Here is a 23,603-nt window from a genome sequence, read left to right on the forward strand (position 1 = left end):
AGTGTACATGCACACGTGAAATTCTTCACGTGTGGTCGGCGGAATGCGTTCTTTCTTTCCTGAATGGATTCACCACATCTAGGGAAACCTTCTGGCGCAAGGGCATGGATGAAGATGCTTGAAGTCGTTGGGAGCGAGCACGGCGTCCATGGAGTAGCGGCACTTCGTGGATGAATTTTGGAAGAAACAGAGAAGGGGGAGGGCAGGGGAACGCAGGGGTTGGGAGAGGAGATCAACGCACTCAACTACATATATTTAGTTTTGGAAATGGACAAAGATTAAGGAAGTTAGTGGAGGGGCTGTTAAGAGGTTTCTTCGATGGGAGATGGGGAGTGGAGAGAAATGGGAAGGGATGAGGAATTGAAGGAAGGTGCACACATTTCCTATTTGTACGTGTAAGTGGTGGTTGTTTCTCTTCATAGTTGTGAACGTACAGAGAAAGGAAGGAGAGGAGGCGTTTGTTGGGGAGATGGCCAGCGGAGAGGAATCTATACTACTATTATCTATACTTCTATATCTATACTACTATTAAACAAAAGAACATCGTCAGAGGCGGACGAAAACTCTCCCATCCGGCCGTCCCACACCGCACCTGTTCACGGCTAAAATTACGGGCCTGCTCCTCAATCCCCGTGTCTTCTCCTGGAAAAAAAAGGAAGTACTACCCGCCTGTAGCCCGCATCTCTCGCGAACTCCGCCCAACCCGCCGCCGCCGCCGCCCGGCCTGGTGCATGCCATCCCTGCCGCCCCGCCGCTCCTCCTACACGCCGCCGTCGCACACCTCTAGACGTCGGCCGGTGTATCGCGGGTCATCGTCTGCTCCTCCTCTGCGGTCTCGCCTCATAGCTCTGTCAGACTTGAGGGAGGAGGTGTCGATATGAGTCGCGAGCGATCCCATGGAGCGGCCAGCCGGCTAGACGGTGTCTACCTAGCCCCGGGAACACGTCGAACCACATCAAGGGGCAGGGGAGGCTTGACATAACCGAGTTCGTTGGTCATGGCGGCAAACAGAGCCGGAGCTTGCGGAGCGGCGGTTACAGGTCGAGGATGAAGACTAAGAGAGAGGGGAAAGGAGGCAGAGATAACCACGAGGAGGTTAGTGCTGTCGGCAAGACCGGAGAAGGCAGGAGCACAATTAATCGACGACGGTGGCTTACGGATGGTGTCAGAGAAGATGACGTCGCGTGCTCTGTGCAGGGCGTCGCAACTCGATTCGTTCGGCGTGGAGGATCAAGAGGGCGTGGCGGCTCTCCTGGCGGCTCTCCCGGATGCTACGGCTTGTCAGGGATAAACCGCTGGCCATGGCGCGTGGCGAAGAGGGAGTTCGATGATGAGCGGAGGGCGCACCAGATCGAGGCAGGTCACAAATGTATTGACTTTCCCTGGCGCATCGGCAGTTACATCTAGCACACGCGGCAGCCAGTGTGTCTGACAGGCGGCTATAGGATGCGTGCGGCAGCCTGGGCGTTCGCGTTGTGCTGGAAGCGCAGTGCCGTGCACGCCAGCCAGTGCATCAACGACCGGCTAGAAGAGGCGTGCGACAGCCTAGGCGTTCGCATTGTGGTTGCTGTGCAGTGCCGTATGGCCGGCCGGGCCAACCAGGACGCGCAGGGCCGGAGCCAGCTAGGTCGTTCCGCGGCCGGCGGATTTGGGGCGCTGCAGCCGCCCGGCGTGCTGCGTGTGTGATGTTGTCCGCGTGTTGTGCATTAGTGTTGTCTGGCAGAGGCACGCGCAGCTGGCCAGCGTGTGTGAGGTGCGTGTCTGCGGCTGCCGGCAGGTACATGCGGCTTGCTTTGTTCAGGTACTGTTAAATTCAGGAGAGGAAGAGAACTCGAGTAGTGCTGTCAATTTCTGCATGCAATGTTGGTGATTCAGATTCAGCATGGATAAGTTTGTCATGGTTTTAGTAAATAGGCATGATTGATTTTGGTTGCTAGAAGGAAAGGCATTGATACAAATTTTAGAATTAGGATGTCGTTTTGCACAGTTCTATCAAGTTATTTGCATTGTACAGTTACAATGTCGTTTTAGAATTAGGATGTCGCATTGCACAGTTCTATCAGGCTCTTTTTTCCTACCAGATCAATACCTTTGGTCAGATTTAGCTTATTTGATAGCAACAAAGAATAAATGGTGTGAATATAACAAATAATATGCGGTGGTGACCTATCAAAACTATTAATGTGAATTTTGCAGTTCCGATTTTTACAATTTCTATTCTTCCCTGATCCACAGTTTGCTAGCTCTTCTAACACATAATACTATATATGCACATGCAGCCCTTTCAGTTGAGCTGAGTCCTGGTATCCTTGGGAACATTTTTGATGAAATCCAGGTAAGTTCAGCATGATAATCATTCCATTTCTGTTAAATTTGCAGCACCCCCTAAAGCCTATTCCTATTAGATCTGAGGATGATGCACCCTGGGAATTTAAGCCAAAAAAAAGCTGGGTAATGCGCTTGGCATATTTTAACTGTGAATGAGGGACATCTTGTTAATCGTTAGCATGCCCTCTAAAACATCTCCTTTTTATTATTTGGTTTAGCTGTTGGAGATGTTCTCAACATAGCCGGTCCCAAGCCCGGGTAAAGGAGGAGGGTTGTGATAGGCTTGGCGAGCCAACGTAATAACTCAGCCACTCTTATGGAGATGAAACCCAAAAGATTTTCGTTGGGGCGTAACCCTCTCAGCGACGCGCCACATCAGAACCCGGGTGTGGTGGAAAATGGGCAAGGGCCGGGCCGTCACCCCCCAAGTGGCGCGCCGTATCTTGATCCGGATACGGTGGCAAGTGAGCGAGGATCGGGTCGTCGCATCCTTAGTGGCGCGCTACATCGGCGCCCGGATGTAGTGGAAAATGAGCAAGGGTCTTCGCATTTGACTCGACGAGTGCGAAGGGTAAGGAAGCTAGCTGAGCCTAGGAGGATTCGCTTAGGTAGCTGGAACGTAGGGTCTCTGACAGGGAAGCTTCGGGAGCTAGTTGATGCAGCAGTGAGGAGAGGTGTTGATATCCTTTGCGTCCAAGAAACCAAATGGAGAGGGCAGAAGGCGAAGGAGGTGGAGGATACCGGCTTCAAGCTGTGGTACACGGGGACGGCTGCAAACAGAAATGGCGTAGGCATCTTGATCAACAAGAGCCTCAAGTATGGAGTGGTAGACGTAAAGAGACGTGGGGACCGGATTATCCTGGTCAAGCTAGTAGCTGAGGACTTGGTTCTCAATGTTATCAGTGCATATGCCCTGCAAGTAGGCCACAATGAGAACACCAAGAGGGAGTTCTGGGAAGGCTTGGAAGACATGGTTAGGAGTGTACCGATTGGTGAGAAGCTCTTCATAGGAGGAGACCTCAATGGCCACGTGGGTACATCTAACACAGGTTTTGAAGGGGCGCATGGGGGCTTTGGCTATGGCATCAGGAATCAAGAAGGAGAAGATGTCTTAAGCTTTGCTCTAGCCTACAACATGATTGTAGCTAACACCCTCTTTAGAAAGAGAGAATCACATCTGGTGACTTTTAGTAGTGGCCAACACTCTAGCCAGATTGATTTCATCCTCTCGAGAAGAGAAGATAGGCGTGCGTGCCTAGACTGTAAGGTGATACCTAGGGAGAGTGTTGTACCCTAGCATAAGCTGGTGGTTGCTGACTTCCGCTTTCGGATTCGTGTCCAGCGGGATAAGCGTGCCAAGGTCGCTAGAACGAAGTGGTGGAAGCTCAAGGGGGAGGTAGCTCAGGTGTTCAAGGAGAGGGTATTTAAGGAGGGCCCTTGGGAGGAAGGAGGGGATGCGGACAATGTGTGGATGAAGATGGCGACTTGCATTCGTAAGGTGGCCTCGGAGGAGTTTGGAGTGTCCAGGGGAAGGAGAAGCGAAGATAAGGATACCTGGTGGTGGAATGATGATGTCCAGAAGGCGCTTAAAGATAAGAAAGATTGCTTCAGACGCCTATACCTGGATAGGAGTGCAGACAACATAGAGAAGTACAAGATGGAGAAGAAGGCCGCAAAGCGAGCTGTTGGTGAAGCAAGGGGTCGGGCATATGAGGACCTCTACCAACGGTTAGGCACGAAGGAAGGTGAAAGGGACATCTATAAGATGGCTAAGATCCGGGAGAGGAAGACGAGGGATATTGGCCAAGTCAAATGCATCAAGGACGGAGCAGGCCAACTCTTGGTGAAGGACGAAGAGATTAAGCATAGATGGCGGGAGTACTTCGACAAGCTGTTCAATGGGGAGAATGAGAGTTCTAGCATTGAACTGAATGACTCCTTTGATGAGACCAGCATGCGTTTTGTGCGGCGCATCCAGGAGTCTGAGGTGAAGGAGGCTTTAAAAAGGATGAAAGGAGGCAAGGCGATGGGCCCTGATTGTATCCCCATCGAGGTGTGGAAAGGTCTCGGGGACATAGCGATAGTATGGCTAACCAAGCTTTTCAACCTCATTTTTCGGGCAAACAAGATGCCAGAAGAATGGAGACGGAGTATATTAGTACCAATCTTCAAGAACAAGGGGGATGTTCAGAGTTGTACTAATTACCGTGGAATTAAGCTGATGAGCCATACAATGAAGCTATGGGAGAGAGTCATTGAGCACCGCTTAAGAAGAATGACAAGCGTGACCAAAAATCAGTTTGGTTTCATGCCTGGGAGGTCGACCATGGAAGCCATTTTCTTGGTACGACAACTTATGGAGAGATATAGGGAGCATAAGAAGGACTTGCATATGGTGTTCATTGACTTGGAGAAGGCCTATGATAAGATACCGCGGAATTTCATGTGGTGGGCCTTGGAGAAACACAAAGTCCCAGCAAAGTACATTACCCTCATCAAGGACATGTACAATAATGTTGTGACAAGTGTTCGAACAAGTGATGTCGACACCGATGACTTCCCGATTAAGATAGGACTGCATCAGGGGTCAGCTTTGAGCCCTTATCTTTTTGCATTGGTGATGGATGAGGTCACAAGGGGTATACAAGGAGATATCCCATGGTGTATGCTCTTTGCGGATGATGTGGTGCTAGTTGACGATAGTCGGATGGGGGTAAATAGGAAGTTAGAGTTATGGAGACAAACCTTGGAATCGAAAGGGTTTAGGCTTAGTAGAACTAAAACCGAATACATGATGTGCGGTTTCAGTACTACTAGCTGTGAGGAGGAGGAGGTTAGCTTTGATGGCCAGGTGGTACCTCGGAAGGACACCTTTCGGTATTTGGGGTCAATGTTGCAGGAGGATGGGGGTATTGATGAAGATGTGAACCATCGAATCAAAGCCGGATGGATGAAGTGGCGCCAAGCTTCTGGCATTCTCTGTGACAAAAGAGTGCCACAAAAGCTAAAAGGCAAGTTCTACAGGACGGCGGTTCGACCCGCAATGTTGTATGGCGCGGAGTGTTGGCCGACTAAAAGGCGACATGTTCAACAGTTAGGTGTGGCGGAGATGCGTATGTTGAGATGGATGTGTGGCCACACGAGGAAGGATCGAGTCCGGAATGATGATATACGAGATAGAGTTGGGGTAGCACCAATTGAGGAGAAGCTTGTCCAACATCGTTTGAGATGGTTTGGGCATATTCAGCGCAGGCCTCCAGAAGCTCCAGTGCATAGCGGACGGCTAAAGCGTGCGGAGAATGTCAAGAGAGGGCGGGGTCGACCGATTTTGATATGGGAGGAGTCCGTTAAGAGAGACCTGAAGGATTGGAGTATCGACAAAGAGCTAGCTATGGACAGGGGTGCATGGAAGCTTGCTATCCATGTGCCAGAGCCATGAGTTGGTTGCGAGATCTTATGGGTTTCACCTTTAGCCTACCCCAACTTGTTTGGGACTAAAGGCTTTGTTGTTGTTGTTGTTGTTGTTTGGGCCTGCGCCCACATGCTAATGTTTGCTGACTCTATGACACACTGTGTTTGAGAACAATATGACGAACCACCATGTATATAGCGAAGTTGTTAATCCAGTTTTTATCTCTGATCTATCTACTAATACTGTTAATTTTTTTTTCTTTGGATGCAATATGTTCTGAAAAGACCCTTGGCCATTACTCATTAGGTTTTGTCTTCACTCCTATTTCACTGTATGATGAAATAATTATGGATGTTTCTTGCAAATACTTGGTCATTAGGTGTCATAGTTGTTATTTAGTGTTTGGAAGTAACCAGGGATACTAAAATTATCATTAGGTGTTGTTTCCATTCTTTATTGTTCATATGGGGAAATCCATCTGACTTTTTCTTTATTTCTGAAAGTTTATGATGATTTTGGGCATACCAAGCTTAAAGAAGATATCTCACAAGTAAGTTTGATATACTGGATACATCTTGATATGTATGATATCCTCACTGCTTTTAGGGTGACACTGTGAACTTGGGCTTTTTGGATGGAAAAAAAGTTGATCCAAACTGACACCATGTATTCTTATGGATTTATGAGTCTTCTCATTGTAGTTAGAGCGTTCCTCTTGCGCGGAGCTTACTTTATTTTATGCTTTGTCAGTGTAATCTCCAATTTCATTCACATGTATACCATTACTCTTCTCATGGTCTTGCAGATGCATCGTGTCTAGCTTTTTAGCCTTGCAAATTAGAGGTATTGATTGATACATGCATATTATTGGAATATTTGGTGCTTTGAAAAGACTATGGGTGGAGTTAACAAACTGACTGAATGTATGAAAGAAATCCAAGACTCTTTGTCAGCTTCTCTTGGAGCTTCTGCTAATTTCAACAAGGTAATATTTAAGATTTATTACAATCTTGTATTTAATTATTTTATCTGAATCACTTACATCTATACTATTACACACACAAAAACTTGCATGATTAAACAGAGGAGGAACTTAAAGAATTGGAGTCTACTTGCTGATTTCATAGGACTAATTCACTGGTGCACGATGAATGCTCTAGCATACACAGGTGGATTTTCCCATATAATTGTAATATTAATGAAGACGTGCGTTGCACGTGCACGCTTACTAGTAGGAAGGAAGGAGAAATTAAAGGAAGGTGCAGAGTTTCTATGTGTGCACGTAGGTGGCTGTTGAGATTTCCTCTTCTGCGAGTTGTGAACGTAGGCGAGGGGTTAGTTGGTTGGGAGAGATGGGCCACTTCGGCCAGGCCCATGGGGAAGAAAAATATAGAGAAGGAGTGGTTGGGTAGGAGGGAACTCCTATGTGACATTTTGCGTCAACTAGGTGCGGCTTCGCACAGGGGCAGCTGACTGGCGGGCTTTGTGGGCCGCTTGGCGTGCGCGAACTGTTTTTGAACTGTTTCAAGCGTTTCGTTGTTTCTGCTTCGCGAAGCTGTTCCACTGATTGCTGTCCCTGCTGTTTTCCACTGTTTCTACTGTTATCTAACATATAAAGCCTCCTAGAGTACCCGCCGTTCTAGCGCATCTACATCGCGAGATGAATCTGGTTCGAACGATTTACCGTGCAGCGTCCTTTTCACCTTGCTGTTAAACATCTGGACGTTCGTTTTGCTGCACGCTATGAATTCGGGTTAGAGTGGATGGCGACTGGGCCACCCTTTCGCGTGGACCAGCATTGCAGTATGTGTTCCGCGTGCGTGTTCGGGTCAGAGAAGGGGTGGGATACAGCGCTCGTCCAGTAAAAGACCTAGCCCGCAAGCGTCCCTCCCTCCTCCTCCACGACCTCCCTCCTAGTCGCCGCCGCCTCTCCTCCTCTTCCTCCTCTTTCTCCCGTGCCGCCGCCGCTTCTGCTCACCTTCCTCCTCTTTCTCCCGTGCCTCTGCCGCCGCTCCTCCTCCTTCTACTCCCTACGCTAGCGTGGTTGGGTCATCGGGTGAGCAGCGGTAGGCATCTGTAGTGTGTCAGAGTGTGCGGATGATGACAGCGGCACGCATCTTGGTGAGGTAGCGGCCACGGCTGCACCCTTCTCTGCGCTTCCTCTCGAAGTACCCTCTGCTGCTCGTCCTTCGTGTGTTGCCGGTGAGATTTCCTTCTCTCTTTTGCTCTCTTCCACGGTCCTGTTTTCTTCCTCACTGCTCCTCTTCTTCCTTCAATCTCTCCTGTTCAGCACGGTGGAGACAGGTACACGAACTAGGCAGGCCACGGGACGACAGCTGCTCGAGCACCCACCTCATGAGGAGGGGTTGAGTACAGCTCCCAGTTCATGGAGGAGATGCCAGCACAGGTGAGCTCTTTCTTTCTACTTTCCCCATCTTCCCATGGTACCCTGAGCTCTTCCTAATTGTTTTAGGGTTTGGTGGCAGAAGTCACTGGATGCATGCCCAAGAAGCCCAGCACGGCCAGGTGAGTGTATTTTAGATACCTGATATATATAACAACACAAGTTGTTATCCAATATGCGAAGAATCATATGTATTTTTTGTACATTTTATGGTTACATTGATACTGTTCTCCTGCAATTGTTAATAGCCTTAGACAGTATTGGCCAACTGGAAATTTATAAGTCAAAAATTCTCTGTCGAAATTGAACTGGTGTGATTTACAACTCCAGCGTTGCAACATGCCATCTTCCACTAGCTATTACAACTTACTGGAAGGCTTTGACAAAAATATTCTCTGTCGAAATTGGACTGGTGTGATTTACAACTCCAGCATTGCAACATGCCATCTTCCACTAGCTATTACAACTTACTGGGAGGCCTTGACAATGAACAGAGATAACTAAGATGGATAGTAAGTGGAGTACAATATAGAAAATGTGCAGATGAGAAATAGCTAATACCTTCGACATATTTATCATATCATTATTGTTTTCTTTAACCCGAAACAGTTGAGCATGGCTCCACTGCATTTTTATGAAATTGTGACAATATGATTACTATTTGAACACTTATAGTCTGATGCCATTCTTTTCTGTAAAAGAGTGATCTTTTTTGTTTACTATTTACTTTGTCTGAATTTAGTATCTACTCTGTCCAGCTATATCATTTCAATGTCATCAGATTTAGGTTCGCATGGTAGCTAAAGAAAATGAAAAGTCAGCCACCATATGCCAATGCCACTCCTATTCCCAGTGAACACTAGCCATGCTTTTTAATAACAAAAGAACACTAGCCATGCTTTTTGATATACTACGTATATGTATGATGTACTAGCAGTTCCTATTTTTTAACTATTGCGTACCAGAAAATTGAATTGGCAATGTATGCATAAATATGATGTATTAAATTATGTCATGAGAGGGATTTGTTCATTTTCAAAACTAAGTTGGATGAGCTTAAATCACTTATTCACGAGTACAAGTTAAATATGCTTTTAAAATTTTAAATACATGTATTTTTTTAAAGTACATAACTCCGCCTATGTCTTCTAGGCATAGCCGGTCCCAAGCCCGGGTAAAGGAGGAGGGTTGTGATAGGCTTCGCGAGCCAACGTAAAAACTAGTCAGTCCCATAGGTATGAAACCCATTTGAGCGAGAGTAGTACTAGGATGGGTGACCTCCTGGGAAGTCCTCATGAAAGGGTTTCATATCTAAGGGTTGTGATAGGCTTGGCGAGCCAACGTAAAAACTAGCCAGTCTTTTGGGTATGAAATCTATTTGGACGAGAGTAGTACTAGGATGGGTGACCTCCTGGGAAGTCCTCGTGAAAGGGTTTCATATCTAGCCTACCCCAACTTGTTTGGGATAAAAGGCTTCGTAAGTAAGTATTTTTTTAAAGTACATCATCTTTTATTTCTAAACAACAATACTGGATATGTTCATTTTTATGGCTACAGTACAGGTTAAACCATCCCAACTCCATAGCAGTACTACTCCAAACAGAACTGGAATGATTATATTTTTTATGGATTTTACAAAGTCAGCAAGCTGAGCATTTTTTTTTGTGATTTTCTTGATAAATCAAATATTAGAGTAAACTTTCGTACTCAGCGACAACTTGACTTAGCCTAATATGTTGATTTCTGAACTTGGTAGATCAAATCACCCAGGAAAGTTACGTGTGTGCAAGCTAGCTAGACAAGCACACAAGCAAACTGCTGGATTGATGAACAGTAGGGTTCAACATAATATAGTACTCTGTATAGCAAAAAGCTCTCTTTCTCTGAAGTACAGGCAGCCCACGAGCAGTAGCAAGCAGAGCAATAGCGAGCGGCCAAGTAAGCAGCAACAAGCTTGTGGCCTAACCATGTGGCCCGGACCAAAATGGTCTCATGTGGCAGCACCACAACCGTCTCCAGCAACGGCTAGAATGAGAAAAACCGGCGCTGACAAAGAAAAGAAGGCACAAGAAGGCAATGGCAGCTTCTCACCCTGCTGTTCGTGGCAATGCCTGATGGCACAAGAAGGCAGTGGCAGCTTCTCACCCTGCAAATATGGAAGAAGTAGGAGAGACCTGCGGCTTCGAATCCTTGGTCCAGAGGAGAAGCAGAGCCCGTCATGGTTCCTGGAGTTACTCGGGGAGGAGGACGACCGCTGTGGCGTCGCAACGGCAGCTGACAAAACAAAGGAAGGCGGCCTCGGTCCAAAAGTTTGCTGCATGCTCGGTGTCCAGGAATCGAACCAGAACGACGGCCGGAGCTGAACAGAGTTAGGGAAACTACCTAGGATCAAGGACTCACTCGAAAAATGAGGCGATTCATGGCGGCGTCCTGCAGGCCTGCATGTTGGACCGTGGGGCGTGGACGTCGAGCCGGATGGAGGGCTGGTGGATCCCGCCTATTCCTATGGCTGGCGTTGCAGCGGCGAGCGGCGGCGTCCCCGGCGAGCTCGACCAGAAAGAGGATCCAGGAGGAAGAGGGAATGGATTGAGGAGGGAGGTAGTGGAGTAGGAGTAGGAGTAAAACGTGAAGGGGCAGAGAGTTGCGTGCGCGTGTCCCACGAGCTGGCGCTGCCAGCCTGACTGGTGGGTTCACGAGAGGGACCAATTGGTCAGTAGCAAAGGGAAAGGTTGAAAGAAAAATAAAAAATAAAAAAAATGAAAATGACTGGAATATCTCCTCTACTCCCTCATAATCTACTCAGGATTAATTTCAGTGCTCAAAACTCATCAGAAATATCTTGGAAAATTTCACATATGCTACTATGTATATAATATAACTTTGTGAAAATGTCCAAGACTTTTCAGGAGTATTTGACTACCCTTTTTCAGATTTAAATTCAAATATGCCCCAAGTTCGGGTTTGAACTGTAAGCCGGTGATATGAAATTCCGAAGTTCATTAATCTTTTACTAGAGTTTGTAAATAACACACCATGGAGTATGCCTTAGACGTGTCAAAGTATTTTAAAATTTTGTTTGCAGACAACTCTTGGTTTGGATCAGTTTTTTGCGTCTTAGAAAACATGTATCATCACGAATCATCTATCTATCATCAATCCATACTTATTTTCATATGTTTCATTTTGTGTCTATATGTTTTAATGCACACTCTTTCAACACTTGGCTTGCACTCGGCCTTTGCGCCATTGGCGCAACGGGTCATCTAGTGAAGTGAACAATGGAAGTAAAGCAAAGAATGGTATAGTTTCTTCTGTTCCACTGTTTCTACTGTCTCCCAAAGAAACATGAAACAGAAAATCTTGTTCCAGGAACATTATTCTGAACATAGAATGGTATAGTTTCATGTCTCCCAAAGAAACATGAAACAGAAAATCTTGTTCCAGGAATATTACAGAACATTACAAAACAACGTTTATTACAACTTGATGAAATTAACTGATAATAGTATCACCAAGGTGTCATGAAAGACTGAAAAAAAATGTACATGTCTTACTACTTGTATTCAATACTTTTTCAGCTGTTTACAGCTGAAGGTCTTGGAAGAAACTTGAACTAGACCAGCAAGAGAAAAACAGATTGCTCTATCGGTAAGGAAACTTTTTTGCCATGGAAGTATTCCTTGGAGTTGAATCTTGCAGTGCACCTCCCTTGAAGGTGGCAGTATTAATGAGACCCTTGAGAATAGAAAGAAGAATTTGATGAAACGTAAACGCGATTAGAAGAAATTAATTTCACTGTTTGGAATGAAAGAACAGGCTCTAAGAAAATAACATCTCTTTTGTTTCCATAGGAGAAAAAAAATAGAGAACTTACATGTCGCTGCAGGAAAGAAGTTACTAACGGCAGTTGAATTTCATTGTGCTTGCATGTTACAATCTCAAACAGGAATTTTTGACGTAGAGCTTGTAAATCATCCTACAGTATTTTAGAAAAAGTGCAGTTTAATTCCTGATATGTTCCAAGTAATGAGCAAAAAACGGAAAAAATGTTTATAGCTTACATTAGAGAAACCCTGCAATTCAAGACCTTTGTACTTGCTAACATGCTGCAGAATGAAAATTCCTGAGTCATACCTGTGAGAAAAAATAGCACAATCAGTTCCATACTCAAGATGGAAATTATTGTTAATTTAAAATACTTCTAATCTGTTTTTTTAGGAGAAAGATCCAAAAATTTGCCCGTGGCTCGTACAAATCTTGTAAAACTGGAGATTTCCATGAAAAACCCACCTGAAATTGACCTTGGGAGCTGGTACAAATCTTGATTCGAAATTACCTATGTTGAAAGAAGTAGAATTTCCATATGTAGCAGCAAACAAGACCTTGAAGTTGTAGATGACCGCACTAATTGTTGGTAGAAATGTATCACCACTGTAGTACGGGTTCATGATATCAAAAAATTTGGTTCTGAAGTTAGCAGTGATTAAAATCCACTGTTTTTCCTTTAATACGGGCATTTTTACCTAGGGAATTGTGGAAAAGAAAAATCTATTAGTCTAACCTCTTTCAACAAGAAAAATCAATAAGAAACAGTTTGTACAAAAAGAACTTATCTTACCAAGGAAGCATTCAATAAACTGAAGCCAACATTACTTTCCTGTAAGATTAGTTTATTTGCAGGATCTGAATGATTTAGCATTGGGTTCATTAGCTTCTCCTGCATGTTTGTTTCCAAGAAAATTATTGATAGTTAAGAAAAGGAAATGTCAATGGTGTGAAAATGAAAACAGAGGAAAAGAATTTAAAAAATAGGCTGACCATGTCGTCAATGCTAACTATGTGCTCCACTATTTCACTGTTTGTTAGGAGGCCTTTTCTTCCTCGGTTCAGCTGGTCTTTGTTCTTTAGTTTTGAAAAACAGGCAACAACCCGAGGGTTTATCCAACCACCAGGCTTGAATGATAGAGTTACGGTTTTCTGATCCGCCCAAACTCCTTCAATCTCAAAGATTCTTTGGCTATTAATGGCAGAAGAATATCATGAAGGAAAGTGAAAATAAATCATGAGAAAAAATTAATTCTGCAAAACAGAAGAGCAGTACATAGTATCACTCATAGTTACATTATACACAAAAAAAGAAAGAATGACAGTGAATAATATCAAAAACATTAATAAAAGAAAAAGAAGTAACAACAATCGAATATTATGAAAAGTATCAACCTAATATGTGTTCATCTTGCAAGTTTCACCTTGTATTGCTAGGTTAACATAGTATATCAAAAACTATAGTCACATCACCTAGTATCACTTAAAAAACAAACTTGGCTTTCAAGATTGAGGTATACAATTTCAAAGAGTGTCGCTCCCTTGAACTGCTACAGTTTACAAGTGTTCGCGTGTTGAAACATTGCGAGTCCTTGGACCAGGTGTTCTTCTCAGAGGTGGAGCTGTCAGACACTGATGAAAGCAATGACGAGAGTGAGCTTTCCTCCATCAGGAACGCAGACGATAAATGTTCATCCATGTTACTGGAGAAACCAATGATCCTAGACTAGGGAAAACATGTTATGCACTGGAAGCTGGAAGCAGCAGTTCTATGCCACCAATCGCTCCCGCAAGAAGAGATATAAATGAAGAGATGCCAACTTATTGCCAAGAAAGCAGAAGTGATGAAGGAGTAATTCAAATGCAAGAAGGATATGTAGCCCTAACACCCAATTTTTCTAAAATTTATTTTCTAAATTTTATTTTCTTCTTCTTCTGTTTCATTGTTTTTCTAAATTTTCTAAACAATTCACATTATTTTATTTTCTGAATTTTTCTAGAACACTTTTTCAAATTGGCGAACATTTTTTGATCCTCAATTCCAGAAAATGTTCATCCATGTCAAAAAGTTAAAAAAATTGATGTTATAAAATTTAGATGTGATGTAGTACAAGAACAGTTATTTGAGTGAACACACAATGTTCAAAAAAAATTACACATTACAGAAACTAACTAGTGTCCTATCATCATCAACATAAACACATACACAAATCCAAGTGCAAGAGCGCATGAAACAGATAACCTCCTACCATCATTATGCTGCATTCATAACCTGATTCCAAATTCTGAATCACATCCGGGAAACCAAACTGAAAAAATCGCTCCAAAGGGACCTTGTCTAGCCTCATATTCACCCAAATCAGACTGAAAAAATCACTCCACTGCTACCACCAAACCTCCTATAAACCCTAGAAACGCTGGACCGACACATACGGAAAAAAACGTCTCTATCTGGCGAAATCACACACAGAGGACGCGAACCAGCTTGACAAGAACACAGAAGAGGGAACTGGGGGCATTACCTTGAAGATGACGAACTTGACGGAGATCAATGAAACCCTAGACGACCCGATCTTGACGGAACCCTAGACGACGCCGACGCCGACGAGGAAGCAGTGACCACCTGCAAAAAAGCATCCATCACGACGACGTCCGCCAGATCTAATCGGCGATGCCTCGGACGATTCGATGGGAAAGAGGTCCGTCGGCTGCTTACCAGGGCGGCGACCTCTTACCGGAGCGGGATCCCCGCAGGAAAAAGCAGACGAAGAGGGAGGAAGTGGGATGCGGGACGAGGGAGAAAGAGCACGGCGGATGCGGGACGAGGGAGGAAGAGGACGGGAGATGCGGGACGAGGAAGAGGAACGGGGAAACAGTGACTCGAGGAAGAGGAACGGGGAAACAGCGAACAGGTACTAAAAAGGTCGGCCCAAATCAGGCGAAGGGGTGTGCGGCGCGTCGACAGTTTGATGCAAAATGCGTCAAATAGGATATTCCTGGGTAGGAAGCAGAAAATAACAAAAATAAAAACAAAATAGAGATATGGGTTTGGCCCAATTCGGTTGGGAGGAAAAATGTAGGATGCGCACCCACGGAAGAGAAAAGATGTTGGGTAGGAATTCTGTACAAAGTTTGACAACAAGAAAAAGAAATGATTTCCTTTTAGGAAAAGAAAATCTAGAAAGGTATTAAAAGCTCGGATAAATATCAAATGAACTAAGAAATCAAAGAAGGTGTAGACTCGCATATCTAAATATGTCGAACACAAATTTAAAAACCAGTTAAAACAAAAGATCAAAACACAAATTCAATTGAAGTTGACATTAGTTCAAATTAAATCCACTAACTTTATGAAAACTCAATTTAAGCTTTTATTAACAAATAAAACAAACAAAATTTTCTTGTCTTGATTTTTGGAAAACTTTTTCTTAAACGTTCCGAGAATCGGGATGTTACAGCCGGGTCGGGATCCGGCCTTTCGTCCTTGTTGTCCTTCTTCTAATATGCTTCACCTTTTGTGGCAGGAGCCTTCTCGGAGATGCAACGGCTGGCGGAGGAAGTCGTCCGCTTCCAGCGCGACCCGGCTGGAGTCGTTGGATCCGGAATGGATCCGCGGGTGGCGTGGACCTTCCCGGAAATCATCGCCGCCGCCGAGGCCCGCCTGCGGGTCTTGGGGACGCAGATGGGCGGCTGTCCCAGGCCGGCACCGTGATGACGGCGGGCCTTTGGCCGGACTCTGTCGAGCCGAGCAGCTTCACGTGCCTGGCGCGTTTGTTGGAGATGGGGCCGGACCGGCTTCACGAGTGGCGTGTCTCCGCCGCTCGTGCCGGCGCTGAGATGGCGCTTCCATTTGCGTTGTCTTGGCATCCGGACCTGCAGCTGGACGCGCTGATGGGCCAGCGGGCCGGCTCAGAGCAGCTCTTGCAGGAGCAAGCCGGACGGATTGCCTCCCAGGCTAGCTACATCGCCGAGTTTGCCTTCCACGACGAGTTCCACCCGGAGCGGACGGAAGACGGCAGGGTCGTGGATGGCAACGACTACGGCTTGCTTCTCCATGATCTGGAGGGGAGCTCCGAGGAGACGAGCGTCTACCGCGATGGGGGTGCCGAGGAGGACACAGGTGTCTCGGCGGACCCGGAGGCCGTCAGGGGAGAGCCGTCGACGTCGCGACGCGGCGCTGGAGATGCCTAAGATATCTTTAGTAGAATTTGTTAAGTAGCAGGTCCACCCACCCACTGGGGGTTTTAGGGTGTAATGAACTTGGGCCGTAAGCCTTTTTTGATATTTGTGTGTAAATGTCGTGAGTGTTTTTGCTTTTGCGTTCTGTTTTTTGGATCGATTTCATGCGCTTTTCCTTTCTCAAACCTCCCCCCGCGAGTCAGGCAGCCGAGGCTCCGGTCCATGACAAGGAGCTCAGTTCTTTGAGAGGAGCGCGCGGGACTTGGTGTGACGCCCCCGATTCAATCGTACACTAATCATGCACGCAAATGTGTACGATCAAGATCAGGGACTCACGGGAAGATATCACAACACAACTCTATAACATAAATAAGTCATACAAGCATCATAATACAAGCCAGGGGCCTCGAGGGCTCGAATACAAGTGCTCGATCATAGACGAGTCAGCGGAAGCAACAATATCTGAGTACAGACATAAGTTAAACAAGTTTGCTTTAAGAAGGCTAGCACAAACTGGGATACAGATCGAAAGAGGCGCAGGCCTCCTGCCTGGGATCCTCCTAACTACTCCTGGTCGTCGTCAACGGGCTGCACGTAGTAGTAGGCACCTCCGGTGTAGTAGGGGTCGTCGTCGACGGTGGCGTCTGGCTCCTGGACTCCAGCATCTGGTTGCGACAACCAGAAAGAAAGGAAAGGGGGAAAAAGGGGGGGGGAGAAAGCAACCGTGAGTACTCATCCAAAGTACTCGCAAGCAAGGAACTACACTACATATGCATGGGTATATGTGTAAGGAGGCCATATCAGTGGGCTGAACTGCAGAATGCCAGAATAAGAGGGGGATAGCTAATCCTGTCGAAGACTACGCTTCTCGCAGCCACCGTCTTGCATCAAGTAGAAGAGAGTAGATTGAAGTCCTCCAAGTAGCATCTCCAAGTAGCATCTCCAAATAGCATAATCCTACCCGGCGATCCCCTCCTCATATCCCTGAGGTAGAGCGACCACCGGTTGTATCTGGCACTTGGAAGGGTGTGTTTTATTAAGTATCCGGTTCTAGTTGTCATAAGGTCAAGGTACAACTCCAAGTCATCCTGTTACCGAAGATCACGGCTATTCGAATAGATTAACTTCCCTGTAGGGGTGCACCACATAACCCAACACGCTCGATCCCATTTGGCCGGACACACTTTCCTGGGTCATGCCCGGCCTCGGAAGATCAACACATCGCAGCCCCACCTAGGCTCAACGGAGAGGCCAGCACGCCGGTCTAAACCTAAGCGCGCAGGGGTCTGGGCCCATCGCCCTGAGCACACCTGCACGTTGCGTACGCGGCCGGTGAGCAGACCTAGCAACCTCCATTACAAAGGAAGTTGCGTTAACCCAGTCCAACCCGGCGCGCGCCGCTCAGTCGCTGACGTCACGAAGTGCTTCGGCTGATACCACGACGTCGGGATACCCATAACTACTCCCGCGTAGATGGTTAGTGCGTATAGGCTCGTAGCCAACTCAGATCAAATACCAAGATCTCGTTAAGTGTGTTAAATATCCGCGAACGCCGAACAGGGCCAGGCCCACCTCTCTCCTAGGCGGTCTCAACCTGCCCTGCCGCTCCGCCACAAAGATCCACACAGAGGGCCGTCGGGATAAAGGTCCTTTCAGCCCCCAATCCGTGAATCACTCGCGGGTACTCTTCGAGCTGACCCGACTTTAGTCACCATTTGTATAGTATGTATGTATGTAAAGTATATACCCGTGATCACCTCCCGAGTGATCACGGCCCGATAGTATAGCACGGCTGACGGACAAGAATGTAGGGACACATATGGAAATACTAGCATCCTATACTAAGCATATAGGATTGCAGGTAAAGGTATCAACAGTAGTAACAAGGACAGGCTATGCATCAGGATAGGTATAACGGAAAGCAGTAACATGCTACACTACTCTAATGCAAGCAGTATAGAGTAGAATAGGCGCTATCTGGTGATCAAGGGGGGGGCTTGCCTGGTTGCTCTGGCAAGAGAGAGGGGTCGTCAACTCCGTAGTCGAACTGGGCAGCAGCAGTGTCGGTCTCGTGGTCTACCGGAGAGAAGAGGGGGAAGAAACAATGAATACAATGCAAACAAATGCATATCGATGCATGACATGACAAGTAACGATGCTAGGTGTGCCCAATCGCGGTAGTAGGTGATACTGACGAAGGGGGGAAACATCCGGGAAAGTATTCCCGGTGTTTCGCGTTTTCGGGCAGAGGAGCCGGAGGGGAAAACTTGCGAGTTCGATAGTTTAGGGGTGTGTGGCGGACGAACGGACTGCGTATCCGGAATCATCTCGTTGTTCTGAGCAACTTTCATGTAGAAAACTTTTTCATCCGAGCTACGGTTTAATTTCTATTAATTTTCAAAGTTTTATCAATTTTCTGAAATTACTATTAATTCGAAAATAAAGACTAAAAAGCTACAGGTACCCAGCTCTGCGTACACGGAAGTGTACTAGAGACTGACAGGTGGGCCAGTCTGCAATTGACTGGTCCACGGTTGACTGGTCAAAAAGCCTAGTGGGACCCCGATGTCAGTGACTAAGATTTAATTAACACATTATCTATTTTTTAAGGGTTGGATTAGTTAAGCTATGGGCCCCACTTGTCATAGGGCTAGGGTTAGATTAATTAGGGCCATTAGTGGCTTAACCACGTGGCCACGTCAGCACTTCACGGCGGCTAACCGCCGACGCTAAACCGGGGCGGCAGAGCTCGTCGGCCGGCCATCTCCGGCGATGGCCGGAGCTGTGGGTGGGCTCGGCAGGCACATCGCGACGAGGGGCACCGGATGGTGGTCGTGGGGGCTGCTGGAGGTGGGCTGCAGGGGCGCCGGCCTTGAGCGGAGCAGCGCGAGGCTCTGCCTCGCAGCGGGCACGCCATGCGTAGGGAGCAGGGCGCTGCCGCGGGGAGCGACAGGCGTGAGCGGGCGCCAGCAAGCGCGAGGCCAGAACATCCCAGGGGCCAGGGAGCACGATGGCGCAGCAGAGGGGCCGCGTCGACCGCGAGCTCGCGGTGAGCTCGAACATGGGGAATTCGCGGGCGAACGGAAGCACAGGGGGGTCAGGGGAGGAAGGTAAGCTCACGGGGCCCTGTAGTCGTGCGAAAGCGAGCTCGGGGAGGGCTTGCCGCAGTCAGAATCGTCGGCGAGGTCGACGATGTTCGAGGAGGAAGAAAACGGCATGGTAGTGATGCAGTGGTTCCGGCGTGGTCTCGTGGGCGAGGGAGACGTAGTGGTCGACGCAGGATCTCCAGGAGTAGTCGGAGGGGTGCGGGGACAACGGTGCCACGGCGAAGCGAGGTCGTCGGAGACGGGCGCGCCGGCCCTTCCTCCAGATCGGCAGAGGGGGAAAGGTGGATCTGGGCGAGAGGGGCGAGGTGAGTGGGGTTGAGTGGGGAGGTGGGGACTGGGGAGACCGAGGAGGCGCGGGAAGGCGCCTTATCCCCTCCCAGCGTCGACGCCGGCGAGGTGGTCGGGGGCAACCCGCCCCTGTAGCGACCCGGTCGCGTGAACAGGGAGAGGGGAGGGATCGCCAGGGTGGCCCGGCTGGGTTGGCCACTTGCCCGACGGGCCAAAAGCACAGGGGGGTTTTCTCCCTTTCCTTTTTTTGTATTATTTCTTTTCTGTTTGATTACATTCATCAATCTATTTTAGTTTTGTAAAATATTTTAGTAGTACCTAAATTGGTTCTACTAATTACAACACTGCCACAAAAAGTTTAAACCTCAAATAAAATGGTTTAATATTTTATAATTAATAAAAGGCATTTATCTAATTGTTTTTGCTACTGTTTTATTTAGTTTAGTGCATTTAAATATTTTTGTAAAGACTTGGTTTACCCACTTATGAATTATTTGGCACATCCCGAACATTTTAGTTTTAATATTTGAAAACCTTTATTTCTTTGACTTGATTTTGAATTCAAATTTGAATCGGTTTTGAACCAACGTGAGTTTAACAACAGTAATCGTGGTGACATGACCATTAGCAGGGAATTACTAGCTTGATTATCCGGGCGTCACAATTCTCCTCCACTACAAGAAATCTCGTCCCGAGATTTAAGAGGGGAGTAAGGGGGAAAGTTCTGGTTATTCTAATGGATCTTCTCGCAGAAGTTAATCCCTTTCGTTGATGTCTTCAATTCTTTATTCCAAAGCATCATGATGAAGTTGTCGTCCTTTCTTCGGGGAACTTCATCATACTTACGAATAGGTATGGGGCAGCTCTACAATGATAGGATGTTATAAGGGAAATTCATCTGGGGGTATCCCAAGAATGAACATATGAGTATCTCTCGAGTTGATCAAATGACACACATCGAGAGCAAAGTAAGACGGTGTAATAAGAAGTTTCAAGCGGATAGGCAATCATTCATTGCCTGAAGCAGAGTGCGAAAGGGGTTCAGAGCAACGGGAATAAGTATTGTGTCCGATACCAGAATAGATCAACAGGCAAGTGGCCCGTGAATTACATACAAAGTCAAGCAAGAGGAATAACTTTGACATCAGGTTGTACAGGAGAGTCAGGTTTCGATCCTGTGGAACTGTGGGTTATGGGCCCACCATGTGGGTTAAAAGTAGGAAGGCGGTGATGTCTTGCACGATCATGCAAGTAAGGCATGTCAGAGGTTAGACTGTCAGTTATATGTCAGCAACTACATCGGTACCAAGGCGAGGGACAAGGAGAACCATTTTCCTGCTCGTTGAAACGAGGCGGACCAATAGGCAAAGTTCTCGTCCATCGGTGGTTACTGAAATGTCATCAACAATAGTAACAGGGTCTTACTGACAGAGTTGTACACCGAGGTGTTTACATAAGCAGGAGAATAATACTGCTTAGTTTATATAGACCTCAAGAAAGGTTAAACCAACCAATGGAAAGGAAAATAAGATTATCAGATTAAACAGAACAATGAAAAGGAAAATGTGTTTAAACACATATATCAGGGGGTATATCCTTCCCAAGGGCAAGCAACGCATGATATTCATGACGGGATATAACGTAGAAAACCCCTTTAGGAAAGGGAAGAGAAATTTTCATGACATTACCCATACAACGGTGTTTGGATAATTGATCAAGAAGCATTTAGCATTGGGCTTTAAATGTTCTTGTTGAAAATCGGAGTACCACAGACATGCTTCGAGATAGCATTGACATGGTCTTCAAGCAAAAATCAGATTTTGGATACACAAAGGATCCATCAGGATAAACTCATTAAAAAGGCATTCAGTTTCCTCATGGAAAAATGATTAACCTTGTTACAAAGGAAACTATAACACTAGGTCCTCTGGTCCGGTGTGCTAGGCATGACATCACCTTACCGGGGCATATAGGGACCAATGTTATAACTCTTGAAAAGTTGTCCCAACCATCATATCTGACCGAGATTTAGATCCGGTTGGTGTCATGATACCTCAGACTCAGGATGTCCGAGAAGAAAAGGTGCAACACAAATAGACGAAAAGACATTTCAAGATTCTCAGGAAATGAACTATGGAAGCAAGTTCCAAAACCAGAGTTCATCATTAAACCAAGGAGAGGATGAGGAAGTGGCTGACGGACTCAGCGATAATTCAACGAGGTATCCAAAAAGGTGCATCTCCTCAATTATGTGGATAAGGAGATAGCATTTGTCCGATCAAATGATATAATGAAGCATGCTCGAGGACAACATACACAATTAAACATTGGTTGAAAGGTGCGCCCGAAATATGGGTTGGGCTGCACGACCAATGTCAGAATGGTGATTCAATAATCAATAGTCTAAGAATGAACGGTTGACCATTAACTTTAAAGCAATAGGGTTGCTAGAGGTACAGAATCCAAACAGCATAGTTCACTTGTTGGTACCCCGGTTGGAATCAACCGAGGACCAAGAAAGAATGGTGATGGTGAGAAGTATCACTATACCAAGAATTTCTTAAGAGGTGGAGCAATCCCCACCACATCCTTGATATTAAAAGATGGTAATACTCCAAGGTAAGGAAGAACAAATGCTGGATATTAGGGATCTCAAGGTATAACTCAAAACACGAACAATTTTGTGTTGAACGGAAGGCAAATAAGTGGTCAAAGGTAACACAAATCATCAGGGGCAAGGATGGTATTTCTCATCATGAACTCCATTTTATATCCTGGATGAGCTCAGAATGTTGATGATCACGACACCTTTGTCGCGAGAGTTCATGAAGATGTAATCGATCGGCGACGACATCAAGTCAAAGTAATGATGAAGTGAAAGGTTATTGGCACCAAGGGTATGACTCAACTTGAAACCAAGCTTGTTGTTCAAGGCGAAATGGTATGACGATGAGGATCGACGTAAGGTTAGTTCATCGTCGAAATCATCGTCGAAAATTGTGCTCTGAGAAGAAGGATCGGGTAGCACAGTTAATATCATCACGACAATGATATAGCCAAACAGGCTAGGAATGGCGTGATCGGGTACAAACTCGTACTTATAGAAGCTTACCGAAGAGTTGTTGAACCGTAGTGCGGACTCGGTTCAGTTATCGGTGTCTTTGAGTGTTCAATAACTCAGAGCCCGCGAAAAATTGGAATCAGTGGGAAGGTAGCATTTGATGAAGAACTCTTAAAAAGTTATGCAGTTCCATGATAATCTCGAGATGCCAGGGGGGTAATACTCGACACAAGATCAAAGTAAAGGTTGGACTAGTGTATTGATCCATAGAAGACAATTGTTTTAACTTGTCCGAGAAATGAGATCAAAGAAGAACAATCATGGTCGGAACCACAGTTGCAACAGGCCAGATCCTAGATATAAGATGAACTTATACCAAAGGAAAAATTTATTTAAGAGAAGCTTTAATGATAAGATCTACATCGTGTCCATGGGCATGAACACAAGTTCAAGGTCGACTCCCACTTCCATAATGCATAACCTTCCATTCACTTCTCGCTTTGATAAAGGCATTAGTGTTGAAAGTTTTACCTGGTGAAATACCAGATGAGTATGACTCGTGAAATCTTCCGAGTTCACACATATTAAGGAAGGCATAGGTTCAACCCATCAGGGCATCTTACGAACATATACCACAAACTTCGGGGTAATTAATACAAGCTCAAAAGTAGAGCATTGTTGGTCAAGCAGAGGATACAATGTACCAAAGGCATTATGTATCAGGGGAAAGAGCTCACAACGTGATTAATATGAAGGACATAAAATCCAACAAAGGAACCGATGGTCCACAACGGAGCTGGTGTGGGTATCGGTACTCTATCAAAGGAAGAAGGAATGCAAGTGCACCGGATTATAGAAACAACTGAATAACTCAATTGTCAAATGCAAAGGAATTATGATTCCCAAATCAAGGGATCAGAAGCAATGCTCTGATTAGGGGTGGATAAGTTGAATAGCCTTAGGGTACAATCAAAGACAATTTGATTGGTCGAGAACCAA

The 23,603-nt window shown here is 46.0% G+C and overlaps 1 protein-coding gene and 1 long non-coding RNA gene across 4 annotated transcripts; one reads left to right on the plus strand and one right to left on the minus strand.

Annotated features, from left to right (window-relative positions):
• Positions 1-584: 584 nt before the first annotated feature.
• LOC119363986 lies at positions 585-10,538 on the plus strand. 2 transcript variants are annotated; one of them, XR_005174553.1, is made up of 7 exons: positions 585-1,777; positions 2,280-2,335; positions 6,244-6,290; positions 6,546-7,942; positions 8,031-8,147; positions 8,214-8,266; positions 9,901-10,026. XR_005174553.1 is itself a non-coding variant. In XM_037629373.1 (4 exons), exons 2-4 carry the CDS (start codon positions 8,127-8,129, stop codon positions 10,505-10,507), a joined length of 681 nt encoding a protein of 226 aa, XP_037485270.1. In that variant the 5' UTR covers positions 5,741-7,942; positions 8,031-8,126; the 3' UTR covers positions 10,508-10,538. The 2 variants fall into 2 exon arrangements, 1 of the variants encoding a protein (XP_037485270.1); XM_037629373.1 differs by lacking the exons at positions 585-1,777; positions 2,280-2,335 and having other exon boundaries at positions 5,741-7,942; positions 9,901-10,538.
• LOC119363987 lies at positions 9,852-10,671 on the minus strand. 2 transcript variants are annotated; one of them, XR_005174554.1, is made up of 2 exons: positions 10,545-10,671; positions 9,852-10,418 (listed from the first exon to the last, which is right to left on the minus strand). It is a non-coding gene; the product is annotated as an uncharacterized LOC119363987 (long non-coding RNA). The 2 variants fall into 2 exon arrangements; XR_005174555.1 differs by having other exon boundaries at positions 10,527-10,631.
• Positions 10,672-23,603: the final 12,932 nt, after the last annotated feature.

The sequence above is a fragment of the Triticum dicoccoides genome, chromosome 2B, assembly GCF_002162155.2.
Source record: "Triticum dicoccoides isolate Atlit2015 ecotype Zavitan chromosome 2B, WEW_v2.0, whole genome shotgun sequence".
Classification (NCBI taxonomy): domain Eukaryota; kingdom Viridiplantae; phylum Streptophyta; class Magnoliopsida; order Poales; family Poaceae; genus Triticum; species Triticum dicoccoides.